At 39.6% G+C, this 15,673-nt stretch overlaps 1 protein-coding gene and 1 long non-coding RNA gene across 5 annotated transcripts in view; one reads left to right on the top strand and one right to left on the bottom strand.

The window, feature by feature from the left end:
• Positions 1 to 15,673, top strand: part of TMCC1 (transmembrane and coiled-coil domain family 1) — a 188,384-nt gene that overhangs the window by 89,889 nt on the left and 82,822 nt on the right. The window contains exon 7 of one of the 4 annotated variants that reach the window (XM_041118723.1): positions 8,376 to 8,444. The exons of the other annotated variants lie outside the window; for them this stretch is intronic. Within the exon in view, the coding sequence (XP_040974657.1) occupies positions 8,376 to 8,444 (69 nt within the window). The remainder of the gene's footprint in view (positions 1 to 8,375; positions 8,445 to 15,673) is intronic. 4 annotated transcript variants of the gene reach the window in all.
• LOC115353817 overlaps positions 1 to 15,673 on the bottom strand; it is a 104,032-nt gene that overhangs the window by 25,450 nt on the left and 62,909 nt on the right. The window lies entirely within an intron of this gene.

Raw genomic sequence — 15,673 nt, 5'->3', positions numbered from 1 at the left:
CTTGCAAAGCTATGCACATCGGCTTATTGGTGATGTCAAGAAATAGTGTTTGTCTTACCATCTCTTCTTTCCCAAATGGATTTAGTTGAAGCGCTCCTTTTTTTGAAAGAGTAGGTTTCAGATTTAACTTTAGCTATAACCTATATTTTCCTAGAATTCTTTGCAGCCTTGTTCATTGGGGGACAAACCCTTTGGTAAAGATAGGAAGCATTGTGAAACTGATTTCTGGTTCTTATTCTCTTAATTAAAGAGGGTCTGACCATGAGTCTTGGACCAAGAGAAACAATCATGCTAGTGTTTGATGCTGTTGAGATCTTCAGGACTGTGCTTACATAGATTTTTCATTATGAACATTTGTTCTCCTATACTACAGTTGCTTTGATGTTGGCTAGATGACAGTGGATTGGGGCCGAATAAGATCTCCTCAGTCATCCGGAGGTTGCCTCACCTTGTCTCTGCAGCAAGATTGTTCCCTTGTACATTGTTTTCCTCCCCTTGAAGCCTACTTTGAAATATTCCAAGAGAAAACGTTTTCAGAGTATTCGGCAGAATAATATGCTTTCAATATATTTCCCTGATAGTCATCTGGAAATTAGCATATCTTGCGTTTACAGATGGTAATTACAAAGTATTAGCATAAATTACAGTGTCATTCTAAGGCAGCGAGTAAAGTTTCCTCTTGGGAGAAGCATTGAAGGAGTCTGCCTGGAGCTGTATCTGGGTTTTTTGGTTCTTGCCAACAGTTAAAAGAATAGGAATAGTAATAAAGTAGTTAGGAAAAGCATACGCTCTCCCAAGATGGGTTAACTTTGCAATTGAGCCATGCCAATTGAGCCACTAAGAGGCCTCAAGAAGAGGCCTCTTAATAGCTTCAGGTTTATTTGCTTACTGGCTCTCTTTTCATTGTGAGTGAATTCATGATCTTTGTTTCAAGAGAATTTTCGGGAAAGTTGATAGTTTTCTGAGTTTGTACCCAAATCCAGCAACTTAAGTTTATGAAGCAAGCTCTGGTGTGTTGGTTTAAAACTGTAGTTCCTTTACTTCATGTGTGAGCAGGGAGTTGAACAGGCTAAGCATATTAGGTAGTTAACATGGGAATATGGGAAAAGACCTGGAATGCGGTGTCCTTTCTCCCAACTGTGTCAGCTGGTCTGATGAAATGTTACCACCTTTGTCTAGATCAGTGGTCTCCAAAGTGGGGTGTGCGCAAGACAATCCATTGGAGTGTGGGAAGAAAATATTTTTTGTGCCATTAATAAGTAAAATAATTTTTTAAAATAATGTTTGCTTTATCTTTCTTTTCCTTTTTAATTTCTATCTTTGTGTATGTTTTATAATGTATATAATGTATTAGTTCAGTAGTACATGTATATAGTTTATAAATGAATGTATTGGCAGTCCATGCTCAAAAATTTTTTACTAATAGGGGCGTGCAATCAGAGTTTGGAAACCACTGGCCTGGATGAATTGGATCACTTGGCAGGAATGACTGGAAAAATGAGAACTATTAATCTGATAGTAACTGCATTCTGCTACATCATCTGCTATATGCGAGAACAAATTTACGAGTCAATTTTTGGTAAATAATGGCCTTTGATTATTGAGAAGCAGCAACTGTAGCTGCTCTTCCTGTTGAGAAGCCTGGCGTATTGAGAAGCGTTTTCTATGAACGGTGGCTCTTCTGCTACTTAACCAAGCAGTCATTTCAGAGGTGGATGTGAGAGTGGTTCTTGCTGTTTGCTGTGTCCTCAGCTGGTATGTGCTGGGACTTGTGGAAAGGGGGCTGTTCAGGCTTTCTCCCCTCCATATTTAAGAGAGAAGGGAGAGGACTGGAGTCTGAAAGAGGAAAATGAAATGCATGTGAGGAAAGGCCTTCTGTGGGGGCTAAATCATCCAGAGACCTCTGTGACTGGTTGTCCCTCTGTAGAGTTTAGTGAAGCTCCAGCTGCTTTCTAGTATTTGCATATTGCACCATTTTTCTGGCAGACAATAAAGATATATAATATGGGTCTAAAGTGACATAACCAACAAAATGCTGCCTTGGTTTTTCGTCATGCTCTGGGGAAATATACCTTTGATGTCTAATTTGGGCATTTTGGTCTAGTGGAGAAGCTTTGTACAGCATTTATAGTGTGCCTGAGCTGACCTCAAATTTAGGTTTTGCCCAAGAGGATTTTCCTTTGTGGTAATAAACTGATGGATGCAGTGGGAAGGAAAGGGGACAGACAGACTACTGGGCCAGCAATCTCTGGATTGCGTCTGGAGCATAGCCCCCAGGACTGTGACTATAACATAGGCTTTTAGAAGAGCAAGGGTCAAGAGTGGCCAAAGTTCCTGATGTACCTGAACAGAAATGAATCTTTTAAAAATCTTGGGAACATGAGAATGGAAAATCTGATATACTTGGTGTTTTTAAAAGTAGCTTGCTTGCTTACAAACTGCTATTGGAAGAAAGTGACAGCAGCAATCTCCCCTATGCATATGAGCAAGAGGGAGGCAATCAGCAGTTCCAGCAATGTTCACATTTTCCTTTGGTACTTGTATCTCTGTGGTGCGTGCATGCAGGGTGGGAACCCTTTGTTGCAGGACTGAGGGAAGCTGTGGAAATGAAGTTAATGCACTTCAGCATAGCTCCCCTCTCTCGCATGATCCAAAGCATGTGTGCTGCTTCAGGACATAATACTTCACCCTTCTTAACCTGAGTCTTCCAGTTCCTCTGTTCTAATTGGGAATTGCTTCCTGATGCATGTTCTGAAAACTATGGGTGCACTTGTGTTTATTTGGATTCTATCTACTTTGGGAATGCCACAACATGTGTTGATAGGGCTCTGAGATTTGTTGTATTTATTTTTCTATTCTTGTTCTGTGTATTTCTTAAAATCTCAATTAATTCTCTCTTAGATCACCTGGAAAAAATGAAAAACCTGATGAAAAATAGCTGCACAGAAATAAAAAATGTCATCTTCTCTATAAAGTAAAATAAATAAAATCTTGCTTACTGGTCACTTCATTCTGTAAAGGTATTTCATTCCTGTAATGTGAAGGTGGAAGACTTGTCATGAGTTACTGGAGTCCTGGCTTTGCTTCAGTTACCATGTGTGTGCTTTCTTTACTCGTAAACCTGTTCCCATTTGTAGCATAGATGGTACTTAAACAATGCTTCCTAGCTAACAAGATGCTACTTGGGCAGCGGGAAAGAGCTGTTCAACAGCATGCAGCAACTGATCAAGACACAAAATAAATAATGCATTTCTTAATGAGAACAGCAGTGTTGGTGAAAGATTTCAGACTTGGTATCATCTATTCAAGTAAAGAGTGGTACTGCTTTTAGCAACCTGTTCAGTTACTTCCAGAAATGTGGCTATGAACTGTGATAGCATTTGTGAAGGCCCTTCAAGTTGCAATAACAGAGTCAGTGGGATTTCAAATTGCTCAGAAAAAGGAAATTTTTTTACAGGTATTTTTATTTAAAATAGTTCATGTTGATTAAGAAGCCAGAGGACCATATAACAAAATAAATTTAGGTATCATGGCAACTCTAAAACTTAATCTCTAGTACTAATCTTCTTGCAAAGAACATTTTTATTTCTTAAAGAAGTATTTTGCAGCTATGTGTAAAGTTTACCCATTCTTTTGACTGCTGTTAGTTTCAATATTACTCTTGCATGTTTTCTTTGGTGAACAAAGACTTAAAATGAGAGCACAGAAACTGTTTGGGTTTTTTTAACAGAACCAAGTAAAAAACATAGCTAAAGCAGCTCTCAAGTTTGTTCTTAGTTTAGTCAAGTTTTCTAAAGGAAAATGTGTGTTCCTGCTGTTCCTTTAGCATTATTGTAATTTCAGTGTTTGAGTGTTTATGCTTGATTATTGGCTTTTGTTAAATATAACATTCTGCCCAGATATATGACAAAACAGGAGCTTTCTTAATTGTGCATAGTCTTAAGTGGGCTCAGAAACCTTGACTGCCCTCAGGCTCATCAGCCGTTTCTAAGTAGGCTAAAGGCAAAAGCCTGGAGTTGTGTAAGCTACAGTTTACTTCAGAGATTTGACAAGCTTGAGCGTGCACTCAAGCTGAGGCAGTACCGATTCTGGATTTATGCTTATTTACACATGTAAAATTACAAGATAAATATGGCCTGTTGTTTAACAGCATTAAATTCAATATGCAATTAGGTGACCTGTTGCTCACCTTATTCAGCATTCTGCAGTTGTACTTTCATGTGATGTAATTTTTTTTTCTTTTATGAAAAAAACTATGGGATTATGTAATCTCAAATATGGTCTTTCCCCACCCCAGTCCTGCCTGAAAATTTGTCATATCTTTACAGAAGATGGGTGCGTGCATAAATTGTAAATGTATCTCTAAGCAGCTTCAGTTATGATCTAAGTTGATTACTGTCTGAAGGAACATCTGGTTCCTGCCTAAGGGTGGTGATATAAACAGATGCTCTAAATAACCAAGGGGGTAAGGGAAACCAAAAAGTGCTGTGGATTCCAAACAGTGACTTTCTCTGATGTGTAAAATATCAAAACAAGCAAGAAAGGCAGAAAATTGGTTCATACTTTCAATGGGCAGTGGGACTGCGTAATCGAGTGTGGCATCTTTGATATTTGTGCTTTGAAAATCACTGAAGTAAAAGCTGTGACCGTTGCAATCTAGTGGCAATGTGGAGCTTTGCTGTTGCTCAGTTTTGTTTTCCGTGGTTGTCCATTTCCAGAGTCTCTGCGCACTACATAGCTTTGAGCTGAAGTAATCCACCACTCTGAAACATTTCTCCCTCCTTTCCCTTCACATTTCCTAAATCCTACTTCTTTGTGCTGGGTTGTCTGATAAGAAAATGGAAGTATTTGAATAATTCACCCAAAGTCTGCAGAAAGCAGCAAGCCGTTTGGCTCAAAAGACTTTGAGCAGAACTGACATAGTCAACAAGGTATTCAACATTTTATCTCTAGTGAAAGGGAGATCATCTGCTAAGTACCAATTAGTATAATATCTTGGCTAGTTAGTATCAGGTGACTAGCCATGAAAGCCTGGAAGACATTTGAAAGAATTTGGAATTCAGTTTGCTATAGAGAGTTGGTTACAGCATCTCTGCGGTTAGCAGTAAAAAACTAGAAATAATTATACTCTTCTATTATTTTACAAACTTCATTGGTGTATAGTTTTATCAGTTTTGGTGCAAGGCCAAGAAGAACTAGAAAGAAGTGGGAATGAATACTTCAATTTCAATGGATTTGGGATAGACAAAATGTCTAGCAAGGTGATCACTGCTAAAATGGCCCTGTGACTTAAAAACCATCCTAGCTGTCCTAGATAGGTTGGTTGCACTGAAGAATACGTATGTGTGTGTTGGGACCCTGAGTGCGCTCCCCAGCTTCCAGAAGTTTGTCTGCCTGCATTCAGGGTCAGCTGGCTGGTAAGAGCTGTTGTGAAGAAAGTTAGGTATAGTCTCAGCGAGGGACTGCAACTCCTCCTTTGGGAGCTGCTTTTAAGCTGAGACTCTTGCTCTCTCGGTTGATCTGAGCCCAGACGTATGGACTGACTTCCTGGACTAACCTTGGACCTGCTTCATCACTAGGGACCTCTGATGATCCCAGACCCTTGGCTGAACTTAATGAATTATTCATCAAGAGAACACCACCCACAGCTTGCCTAGATCTCAACTGCTATGGAGAATGAGACCTAAAGTTAGGTGGGGATGGTAGTCTCTATCACTGGTAAAGAAATTGGTGCACCTGCCTGTTACCTGTTACTACCTTTTGATTTTAGCAGTGTGCCGGTTTTGGCTGGGATGGAGTGAGCGAGCAGCTGTGTGGTGCTTAGTTGCTGCCTGGGGTTAAACCATGGCAAGCAGGTAGTCTGTAGGAGGGGGAAAAGAGTTTGGTGGGAGCGTTGGATTCTTTCTTTTCCTAGGAAATTTTGCCAAGTCCCCCCACTGTCTCTCCCAAGAGCTGGTAACAGCACTGTCTCACAATGTGGCACAAGAATTGTAAGAGTTATTCAGGAGCTCAGGTGCAACCCTACACCTCAAAAAGTGGGGATCTCTATTCCCCCCCCAAAGAGCTAGAAATACTAAGACTTCTGCAGTATTGCTATGAAATCTACATAATCTGGGGAGCTGTAATAGTCATGTGAGCTGCCCTTAACTTGCATAGGAAACACACAGTAAAAATTGGGAAATATAAATGCTTTTTTTTTTTTTTTTTCCCAAAGGACAATGTTATCTGTTCGATATTCCATGAAAAGCACCATGTGTGTTGTCATATTAACATAATATCTTGCAGTTATTCCATTCTGAGACATGCTATCTTAGTTATGGCATGTGTCTGTAGGTATTAGGCTTAAAGTGTGTTGATTCTGCTTGAAGTTACAAATTAAGGGTAGACAACTTGCAGGTTAAGTACAGATGATTATACAGCTTTCAATAACATATGACAGCTTTTACTGACTTTACAGTATAAAGATATAATGCATTTAAAAATCAGCTACATGTAAATTTTACATCACTGATACAATTACTGGCAGAGCTTCTTGGTTTATGGTTCAGTGAAATCAGGAAAGCATGATGCAGCCATTTGTTAAATCAACTTTATAAAAGACATCAGTGTTTTTGGCATTTGAGAAGCCAGCTTAGCATTCAGTCTGCTGCACTGTCATAATTTTTTACTAAATTCATGAGTTGCTAAATTGCTAAAACTATAACTCTTGTTCAACAATTTGTATTGCAGAATTAGTTACAGTTCAAGTGGAGTCAGTAAAGAGACAGGTAAAATCTGAAATTACTAGAGCAAACTTAAATGCAACAGAGATGAAGTTAAGTGTGAACTCGAACTTTAAACACTGTCTTTTAAGTTATGAGACATCTGAAGTTGTTTCACGCAGGATTACTTTACCCCTAAATTTTCCTAATTTATTTAATCTCATTGAGACTAAATTATTTAATGACACTTAAATAGAAATAATTTAAAGTATCTGGCAGATAAGATTCAGTGATCAGGGTTGAGTCTCATCTGGACCCTTGGGTTCTACTCGAGTCTATGGATTGGGTATACAGCAAACCTTCACTCGATTTTTTTGTTTGTTTGTTTCATATTCACTTTCTCAAGACTTTGCCTATTTGTCTACTTCAGTTCTTCATGATCTTACCTTTTAAATAAGTTTGTTGCCTTTTTTTTTTTCTTAATAAACCACTACCAATTTCACTTTCTTGATTTTGGTGTTTGCTGATGACAGTGGGGATACACTGACTCACCTTGCCTCAGCAGGGAGTATTTCCTTTGAAATTCTTTAAGAATTTCATAGATCCAACTATAATTAGAAAAAATCACTGAGCTACAGCGTTGATCCATCTGTTGTGAACATACGGGCTATACAAGCTACAACGACAAAGAAACAACGTATATAATGGAAAAGCTGTGATTCAATAAAGACGAAAACTGTATAACATAGGAGTTGTAGTCAAGCAATATAATTCTCATTTTTCTGGTGCATGTCTTCTGTCATCATTTGATCTGCTGGTACCTCCTGCTGTTGTGATGGATGTAGCCTGTTTTTGTTGCAGTCGATGTCTGCCATCTCTTACGGAGCTCTTCTGCCCCCATCAGATACTGGTGTGAACTGTACGGGGCTGTGTCGAGTGCCTTCCTCCTCCCCCATTGCCCAGGCATTTGGCTCTATCGCTGCCATTGGTAGCAGAAATTCCTGCTCTGCTTTCCCTTCTTTCTTTATTTTCCTCCCAGTGTTCAGATTTCTCTCATTTAGAAAAAATAATGGGCATTTCGTTCTCTTCTAATGACTTGTTGTTGCACTATGGTATGTTGAAATTAGTGGCAGTGTGTTCTGTTAGTGAGACGGCATGCTGTACCTACTACATAATGCTGCACAGTGTCTGTGGCTATTAAGTCTAAGATTTGCCTGTGACTGCAGAAGATTTTGCTACATGTAGATGTGGGAAGTCAGCAGACTTGGATTGCTGAGAAATTAGCATTCAGTTATATTTTATTAGAGGCTTGTAGAAGCTTTTGTGGGCTGCTGTGAAATTGTCAGTGCTTCTTACTGGAATGGCAGGAACTTTACCTGTTGCAAGTGTGTTTGTGAAGCATGGATGAGCAGGAGCCCACGTGCTTCTGTCTAGAGTTTACTACTGAAGCTTGAGACCTGTTGAACACATCCAGACTACTTCCATATCTTCCAATTTTTGCAGAGTCAAGCCCTGAGCTTCATCCTTCTGTGTGAGGCAAGGCTGCACGGTGATTTAAGTTTATGCTCTACTCTGCCTACATAAATGCTGTTCTGAGCTTAACTAATGTTTGTGATTTATTTGCTTGCCCAGTTGGTCCTGCTGGAAACTGTTACACTTGCTCTTTAACTCTAGGTGCTCTATCTGAGGTACAGTTTGGAAAAGAAAAACCCTTATCTTTATCAGCATGGCCATGTTGATGAGGTAAGTGGCAAAAGTGAAGAAGAAATTTTGTAATTAAATTTCCTGGTATACTTAAAAACTCAGGCCACACTGGCATGGGGCAACTGTGAAAGGCCAGGACTCCTCAGACCAGGAAAGACCTAAAGCAGATCTTGGAACCTGCGTTTTCCAGCCTGCTCTTCAGAGTCCCTTTGTGGGGAAGGAGTTTCTTATGCCTGCTTGATGTGCGCAAGTGCTGTGTGCAAGTTCTTACCAGGCAAAGAGGGTAAACAGACGTGGTACTGATATTTTCTGGTCTCATCTCTGTTCTGTCTTTGTTTAAATTTCTGAAAGCCCTCATCTACTACCGTGCTCCTATCACCAATTTTTTCTTTTTTTTTTTTTTTTTTTCCTGGTGTCTTTGTTCCAACTATATGAGCCAGACTGAAGTCTTCTTTCTTCATGTGCTGCCCACAATTTTATAATTTATAGTGCATTTCTAAAAATACCTAGTCAATGTCTGTCTGTCACTCCTGATCAAGAGTTTCTGGCATGCCACAGATTTCTCATTAGGCTTCATTCTTCCTTTTCCAGGAGCTTCCTCTTTCTCCAGCCTGCTTATTTCATGTGACAGGGTCAGTTTTCAGCTGTCTCCTGATTAGATACACCTACACTTTTCTTTTTATGCTTATAACCCTGTTACATCCCCCCCCCACTAAACACATTACCAGGAAACTTAGGAGGTTAATCTCCTCAAAATATGTATCATCAACCCAAGAGGGTTTTTTGTTTGGTTTATAGTTTGTTTTGCTTTTTTTTTCCCCCTCCCCATGTTTTATGTGTGGATGCTGCAAAGTTTTGGAGACGAGTCTTGATTTCTTGTTTGTTCTACAAAGCCCCTCGAACCAGGTCGGGACTCAGCAAGGTAGCGAGTTCCCTGGGTAATTGGGTCAGACCGAAGTGTTCAGTGCATTGTCACTGCTGCTTACAAAGGCAATAGAGCTACCTGCTTAGCGTGGTGATAACAAGTTGAAGGAGGTTCTCTTACCATACAAACAAAAGCATGATAAAATCCTCTTCTGTATCTTTGCAGCACTAGTTTATGTGAAGAAAAGGGTTAAGTCTGGGGCAGCTGTCAGGGTTTATAAAAGGGTGGGATAGTCTCTTTCAGGTAAATGTCCAAAACTGTGGTACTGTTTTAACTTTGCTTGTAAATAGGTTGATGTTGTAAGTGTTAACTCACGTTTGTATGGTTCTCCAAAATAATGAGTACTGGATGAGCCTGATTCTGTGTGGTGCTGAGATCCTCTGCTCCCAGTGGGAGTTAAGGACATTGGGTACTTTGCGGCGTAACGGAGAGTAAATTCGTAATAATCCTCTGCACACAATATTTTTAGCTCATAGTATTGTTCCTTTCTCGGTTCCCTCAATTTGTTGTTGAAATAGAAGGGCAAAATGTTATCCCAAAACCACAGACTGGATTTGTTCTAACACCTCATTTACATACATTTGCATGTGTAATAATCCTGGTGCATGTTGTCAGGCTTTGTATAGAAACTGAGAAATGAGATTGTCATAGCATGGAAAATAATGTAATAATTAACGTCTTACTGAGATACTTCACTTGGTCTTGTATTTCAAGCAGTGCAAATTTAAATATTTTTGCATAAACCTTTTCTTGTAGAGGCAGCCCACTGAGCCAGGAAAGCAGGATTGTGGTGGTTTGAAAATGATTGAGCCTGCATGGGTCTCATTTTGGTTTACTGTACTTTCAGAGCTTTTTGTGAGGTAATGAGTTACATGTGAAGACATGGACAAACAGAACAATATTCATGTTCCAGAGATACAAAAGTAGTGGTACTTTGGTGAGAAACTGTGTCTGCACGAACTTTTATCAGTGCTATGAAGGTAATGACAATGCCCAAGCACTGCATTGCATTGCAACCAGTGCCTCTGAAGTTAGTTCTGGTGATGGTTTACCTGAAGGCTTATGTTTGCTTTCATAGAGAGATGGGGATTTTGGAATGAAGTCCTGCTCCTTTCCCTGCTGGCAGGAAAATGTGTGGGAATGAACAGTCAACAAAAAAGGCAAGTGTTACCCTGAAGTCTTACCATAATTTTAGTAGAAATCAAAATGCTTCGGGCACTTTCAGGCAGTAACTATGCTTGCAGTTCTGAGTGGCCACCTTGCAGAAGGTTCAGTGCAATGACCTGGGTAGGTCTTTCCCTTGGGACAGGGGAGGAGTGCTTGATGAATCGAGTTCATCTGCCTCCCTGCCCCCCAACCCGTGGTGAATTATTATATCTTCCTGTTTGACATTTGAAACATGATTGGCATGCTCTGTCTGGATATTAAATATATTTTATCCATTCATTTTCTTTAGGCTAGATGAGCAATGTGCAGAGCAGAAGTGTGGCAAACAGTAGTTGATCAAAAAGGTAGCAATGGGATATGGGAGGAATAAAGTCAGGATTACTTCAAAGAAAAAAAACCGTTAAGAGAGTTAAAGTAATGGAACAGAAGAATGGAGGAAATCACACTCTCTTTAATTGAAAGAAAAGACCTATCCACTTCTGCTAGAAGGACTCCCATTTGCATAGACTTCCACACTGGAATAATGAAGCCTTTTGACATTGTTAGGGTTTTATGGAAAAAATACAAAATCAATCTTATTGAAATAGAAATCATTACAAATGTGCAACGCTTTTTTTTAACACCGAGATCCTTATATGGTTTGCTGTCATCTGGACTTACATGCCAAGCATTGGTGTTAGAGCAAGGCGGTAGTAAGGTCAATTTATTCATTCAGGGTTTCTGTACAGTGAATTGTTTTGGAATATTTGGTGGAAGCCCTTGTCTGATGCCTTCTGGTACCACTAAGAAGGCAGATCAACCTGAATTAATTCAGTGTCAAATTGTTTAGTGGATTTGCAGCTTTTTGCCTCCATAGGCCCACACATTTCCAGGTTGCCATTTGCTTGCCTCAGGGTTACAGGAATGATAGGAAAAAGGATTTGCTGTCCTGCAGCGAGGTCCCCGTAGGGCAGCTTTCCAAGGCACCACTGACCTCACTTCTGCGTCCTGATGGGACTTCCTGTGTTCTCATCCTCTTTTCAGTTTTGATGGTCAGTTTTCATACATACTTCAAATGTCTTTGAAATTTGGTTGACAGCTTAAATCTATACTCTGTTGCTGTCCACATTTTGAAAAATGACTACATATGCTTCTGGAATTACAGTTTCCAGTCTTTAGTTTGCTGACTCCTCAGTATTTTCCTTTCATGATGTTGACCCCATGAGTATCAAAAACGTACTAACAGTAAGCTTGCTTTTCTTAGTCACTTCTAAGGACTCTCTTCAAATAGTCACACTTGTCTAGAAACTACGTATTAAAATAAACAAGGTAGCATATTCAACTGTGCCACCCTTTCAGTATATATAGCAGAGTTGTGGAAGAATGAACAGTTTCCCTCCAACCATAAATAGTCTTTTTCTGGCAAATAAATTACTGCTTTAACATTTTTCACAAGTTCTTTTTTCCTAAACACCATGCAACACACTTGGGACAACCACCTGTGAAAAGACAAAAGATGGAGTTTTTAATAACAATAAAACCATGTGGAAAGTCTACCGTGGCTACAAACAGTATGTCTTAGATCTATAAAAGATCACTTAGGCTTTAACCTGTTTCTCAAAAGAACAAGCAATCTTCTTAACAGCATACTGTAATGTTTGCTGTTCCATTCAATTTATGTAGGTGGTAAACATTGTTGAAATTGAGTAAAACATTTTGTAGCTTTGGCTATAAAGGACTATTTTTATATTGAAAATATTTCTCATATAAATAGATCAGGTTAGTGACAAGCCCTTCTGGAAATTATATATATGATTTTATTTCCAGTACCTGCAGCTGAGTCATGTTAAAACAGCACTAATCTTGCAGAGTTACTGTAAAAGGAAAGCTTTTACTCATTTGGGAGGGTAAAGTAGGAGTTACCTGTATCCTGACAGCAAGGCATACAAGAACCTGGATGGATTGTACGAGGAGCATTTCAGGACAACGGTAATTTAGTCTCTTGCTTAAAACTGGTGCTGCAAGCATCTGGAGCTACAGATCTGGGCTTCCAGCAGATCTGAATGGACAGCTGTGTGCTGCATGAAGTGTGACTAATGCAGCTCCAGCCCCTGTGACAGCGAATGCTGTTCTCCTCCTACCCCAGCGGAAAAGCGGAACCCTATGTTGATGCTTTGTAGGGGGATAGGGTTGCATTATTTGCATCTTGCAACAAGGTAAGATACTGGCAGGTCACTGTAATAGCTTAACTGCAAATTGAGATAGGTCAGGAGTAGGCTGAGGATTGTTTCACAAGCTCAGAAATTAATCTTCAGTTGCTTAATGGCTCTGAAAGACCATGCTGTACCAGGCTCTGCTTTTCCCTGGCTGGTAAGTGACCTTTGTGAAGCACAAGAGTGGTGTTAAACTCAAACTCTTGTTTATGGGCAAAGAGGACACACATTATATATAAGAAGAGCCAAGAATTTAATTTCACTATAATTGAAATCTTAAGGGTCTAATCATTATTAGTCCAGATCCAACTGTTACAGAAAAATAAAATAATAATAATAATGCTGTTAAAATCATTATACACACACTTCTTAGTTTATAACCCTTTTCCTTGGGTTATGCTCACCCTTCCACTGCTCCTCTGGGTCCTACAGTTGGTGATTTCATTTTCTGGTCAGGGTGGAGGTGTGTGGGTATTACAGCAGGTTGTCAACATCTGGAGTCCTTCACTGGGAGGAATTCAGTGTTCAGGTTGATGGTTTCTTCTTCCTCACCCTAGGATGTACCTGGGGTATTTTTTTATGTGTTTGCAAACACACATTTAGACCTTTCTCTTTCTTTATTGGTCTGCAGCTCCACGTACATTCAAATTTACTGTGTGTGGTGCCTTTTCTGTATATCACTATTGTTTCTTTGTTATCTCTTCCTGTTCCGAAGCCCCAAAACGACTTTCTACAGCTCCACATCACATTTCTTTAACTGACCATTGGCGAGTTGGTTACAGCTGTGAGGTTTCCAGTGCCTGGTCTGTGCCCCATCTCTTACCAGCCTGCACTCCTCTGTGTTGCATCCTACATCCCCACTTGTCGCGGTCTCTCCTGTTGTGATACAGGCCTGTACTTCATTACACTACATCGGTTCTATGGAGCTGTAAGTATCTTGTTCCATGTAGAAAAACTGCGTGCTACTGCTATCTATATAAAACTGTGGTTGTACCTGATGAAGATAAACACAAGTGAGGCAGATTAGCCATAGACACCTGGTCAGTTGGAGAAATCACTGTCACAGCTAAACGGAATGAAACAAAGCGGCAAGAAGGTGAACAAAAGTTCTGACAGAGCAAGCCTCAGTCCTGAAGCATTGCAAACTCCGCACGAAGACTGCAGCATGTTATAGCGATGGCAATACTGTGTTACAGGGCTACACAGTGACTGTAGGAGCTCTAAAACTCCCCTTTTTTGTTTAACTGTTAATTATCTGAACGCTGCTTATGTTAAGAAAGAAAATAAAAGTTAGTAAGACTTTATGTAATATTTACTGTTGTTGCAATGCATAACTTAATCCAGTCTCGGACAATGTATTATTCCTTGGGTTATCATATAATTTAAACTTCATCTCAGAGGATCCAAAAATTCTAGAAATCTGTTAGTACATCTGTCCATCTGCAAGTGTATAAGTGTTATCTATGATTGTTGTCTTTAATTTTGGAAAGTGGCAGCTATTTCTAGGTTTGTTTCTTTTTTTTTTTTTTTTTCCAGAATTCAGTTCCATGGAGGAGAACAGTAGATCACCTGAGAGTTTTAAAGACTCCTTTCAAACCTGTTTTTTTGCAACTCTTCTGCTGAGCATGCTTTTAACTTGAAAGTTTTCCGATCCAACTGTTTGTTTTCTTTCATTTTCAACTTGCAGTACTTTTCTCTGTGTCTGATTTCAGAAAGATAATTTTTTTCAGCTGAGAATTGTAGGCCTGATTCTTCTGCACAGTTCTTTTTCCAAAGGCCCACAGACACTCTTAGGTCAGGGAGACTTTCCTTCCCCCAGTGCTCTAGAAGCTTGCATCCACAGGTATCAGGGAAGCTCTTTGCTCTTGACAGGTTAGGGCACAAAAATAAGGAGGAGTGCCCTCTGCAAAGGGCATTTATGCATCCAGAAATTTAGCAGCGCTATAATTATAGATTTTGATAAATATGCATGTTGTAGTGTAGTTTGGTGGGTTTTTTTGAGTTGGTACAGGTCCTTGTGACTGACAGACAGTAAGTGAAACATTAACTTTACATCATAAGCTTGCTAATATTTTCTTGAGCAAGTGTGCAATTTGGTCATTTGAGGATTACGTCCTTACTCTGAACAGCTAATCTTATCCCAAGTTACTGGTTTCTACTCTACAGGCAACAGTTGTTTTGCTGGTAGGGACTGAAATGACAGCAAGGCTCAAGAATGCAGTGTTGTAGATTGAAATCCCTTTGCAAACCTGTAGGTTTCACTCATTAGATTCAGCGTGGTGAACACCTTCTTCTACCCAAGCTACTTTGTCTTCCAGAGTAACAGGGAAGCACTGTTTTTGATACAATTACGTAACACTTTGCAAAGCTTTTCGCTGCAGTATTATGTATTAGTGAATAATAGTAAATGCTGTAGAATGGGAAGAATCATTCATTATGGCCAAGGGAGCATCAGTAGATACCAGCAGATGTGGAATTAAGAGGATATTTTCTGACACCACAACATGAAATGGCCCAAGACAATAGAAAATGTAATGTAGTTAAACAATCCCCACTGGCTAGAAAGTAGCTAGAATGACTTAATAGGCATTGTGCATCTTCAAACTCCCTGTATTAAAATACTGTGTTTTTTTAGCTGAGAGCACATGCTATTTGTGATTACCTCTTTCTCCACAAATGGCTGGTTACTTCGTTGCTTAATTACAAAGCTGAAAATCTAAACTTCTGTAGGCAGTGTTGTTAAAACTCAGCCATACATCCTTTGCTGACATTGTTCAGAGTCATGATAAAGCAGGCTATGGAGACACATATATGCTATAACCGGTAGCAGAGTTACTGGAGCTGTGTAACCAATATTTTTGTCAGGTTTGCATCTTCCAGATTAGAATACCATCCAAGATCATCCCAAAATCTCCCTTAGGATGAGTCAATTTCAATAAAATGGTGATTTGAGCAATTAGCAAATGCGCTGAACCAACTTTATC

The sequence above is a fragment of the Aquila chrysaetos genome, chromosome 20, assembly GCF_900496995.4.
Source record: "Aquila chrysaetos chrysaetos chromosome 20, bAquChr1.4, whole genome shotgun sequence".
Taxonomy (NCBI): domain Eukaryota; kingdom Metazoa; phylum Chordata; class Aves; order Accipitriformes; family Accipitridae; genus Aquila; species Aquila chrysaetos.
The sequence above is the reverse complement of the archived record's forward strand: the minus strand, read 5'-3'. Positions and strand labels throughout refer to the sequence as shown.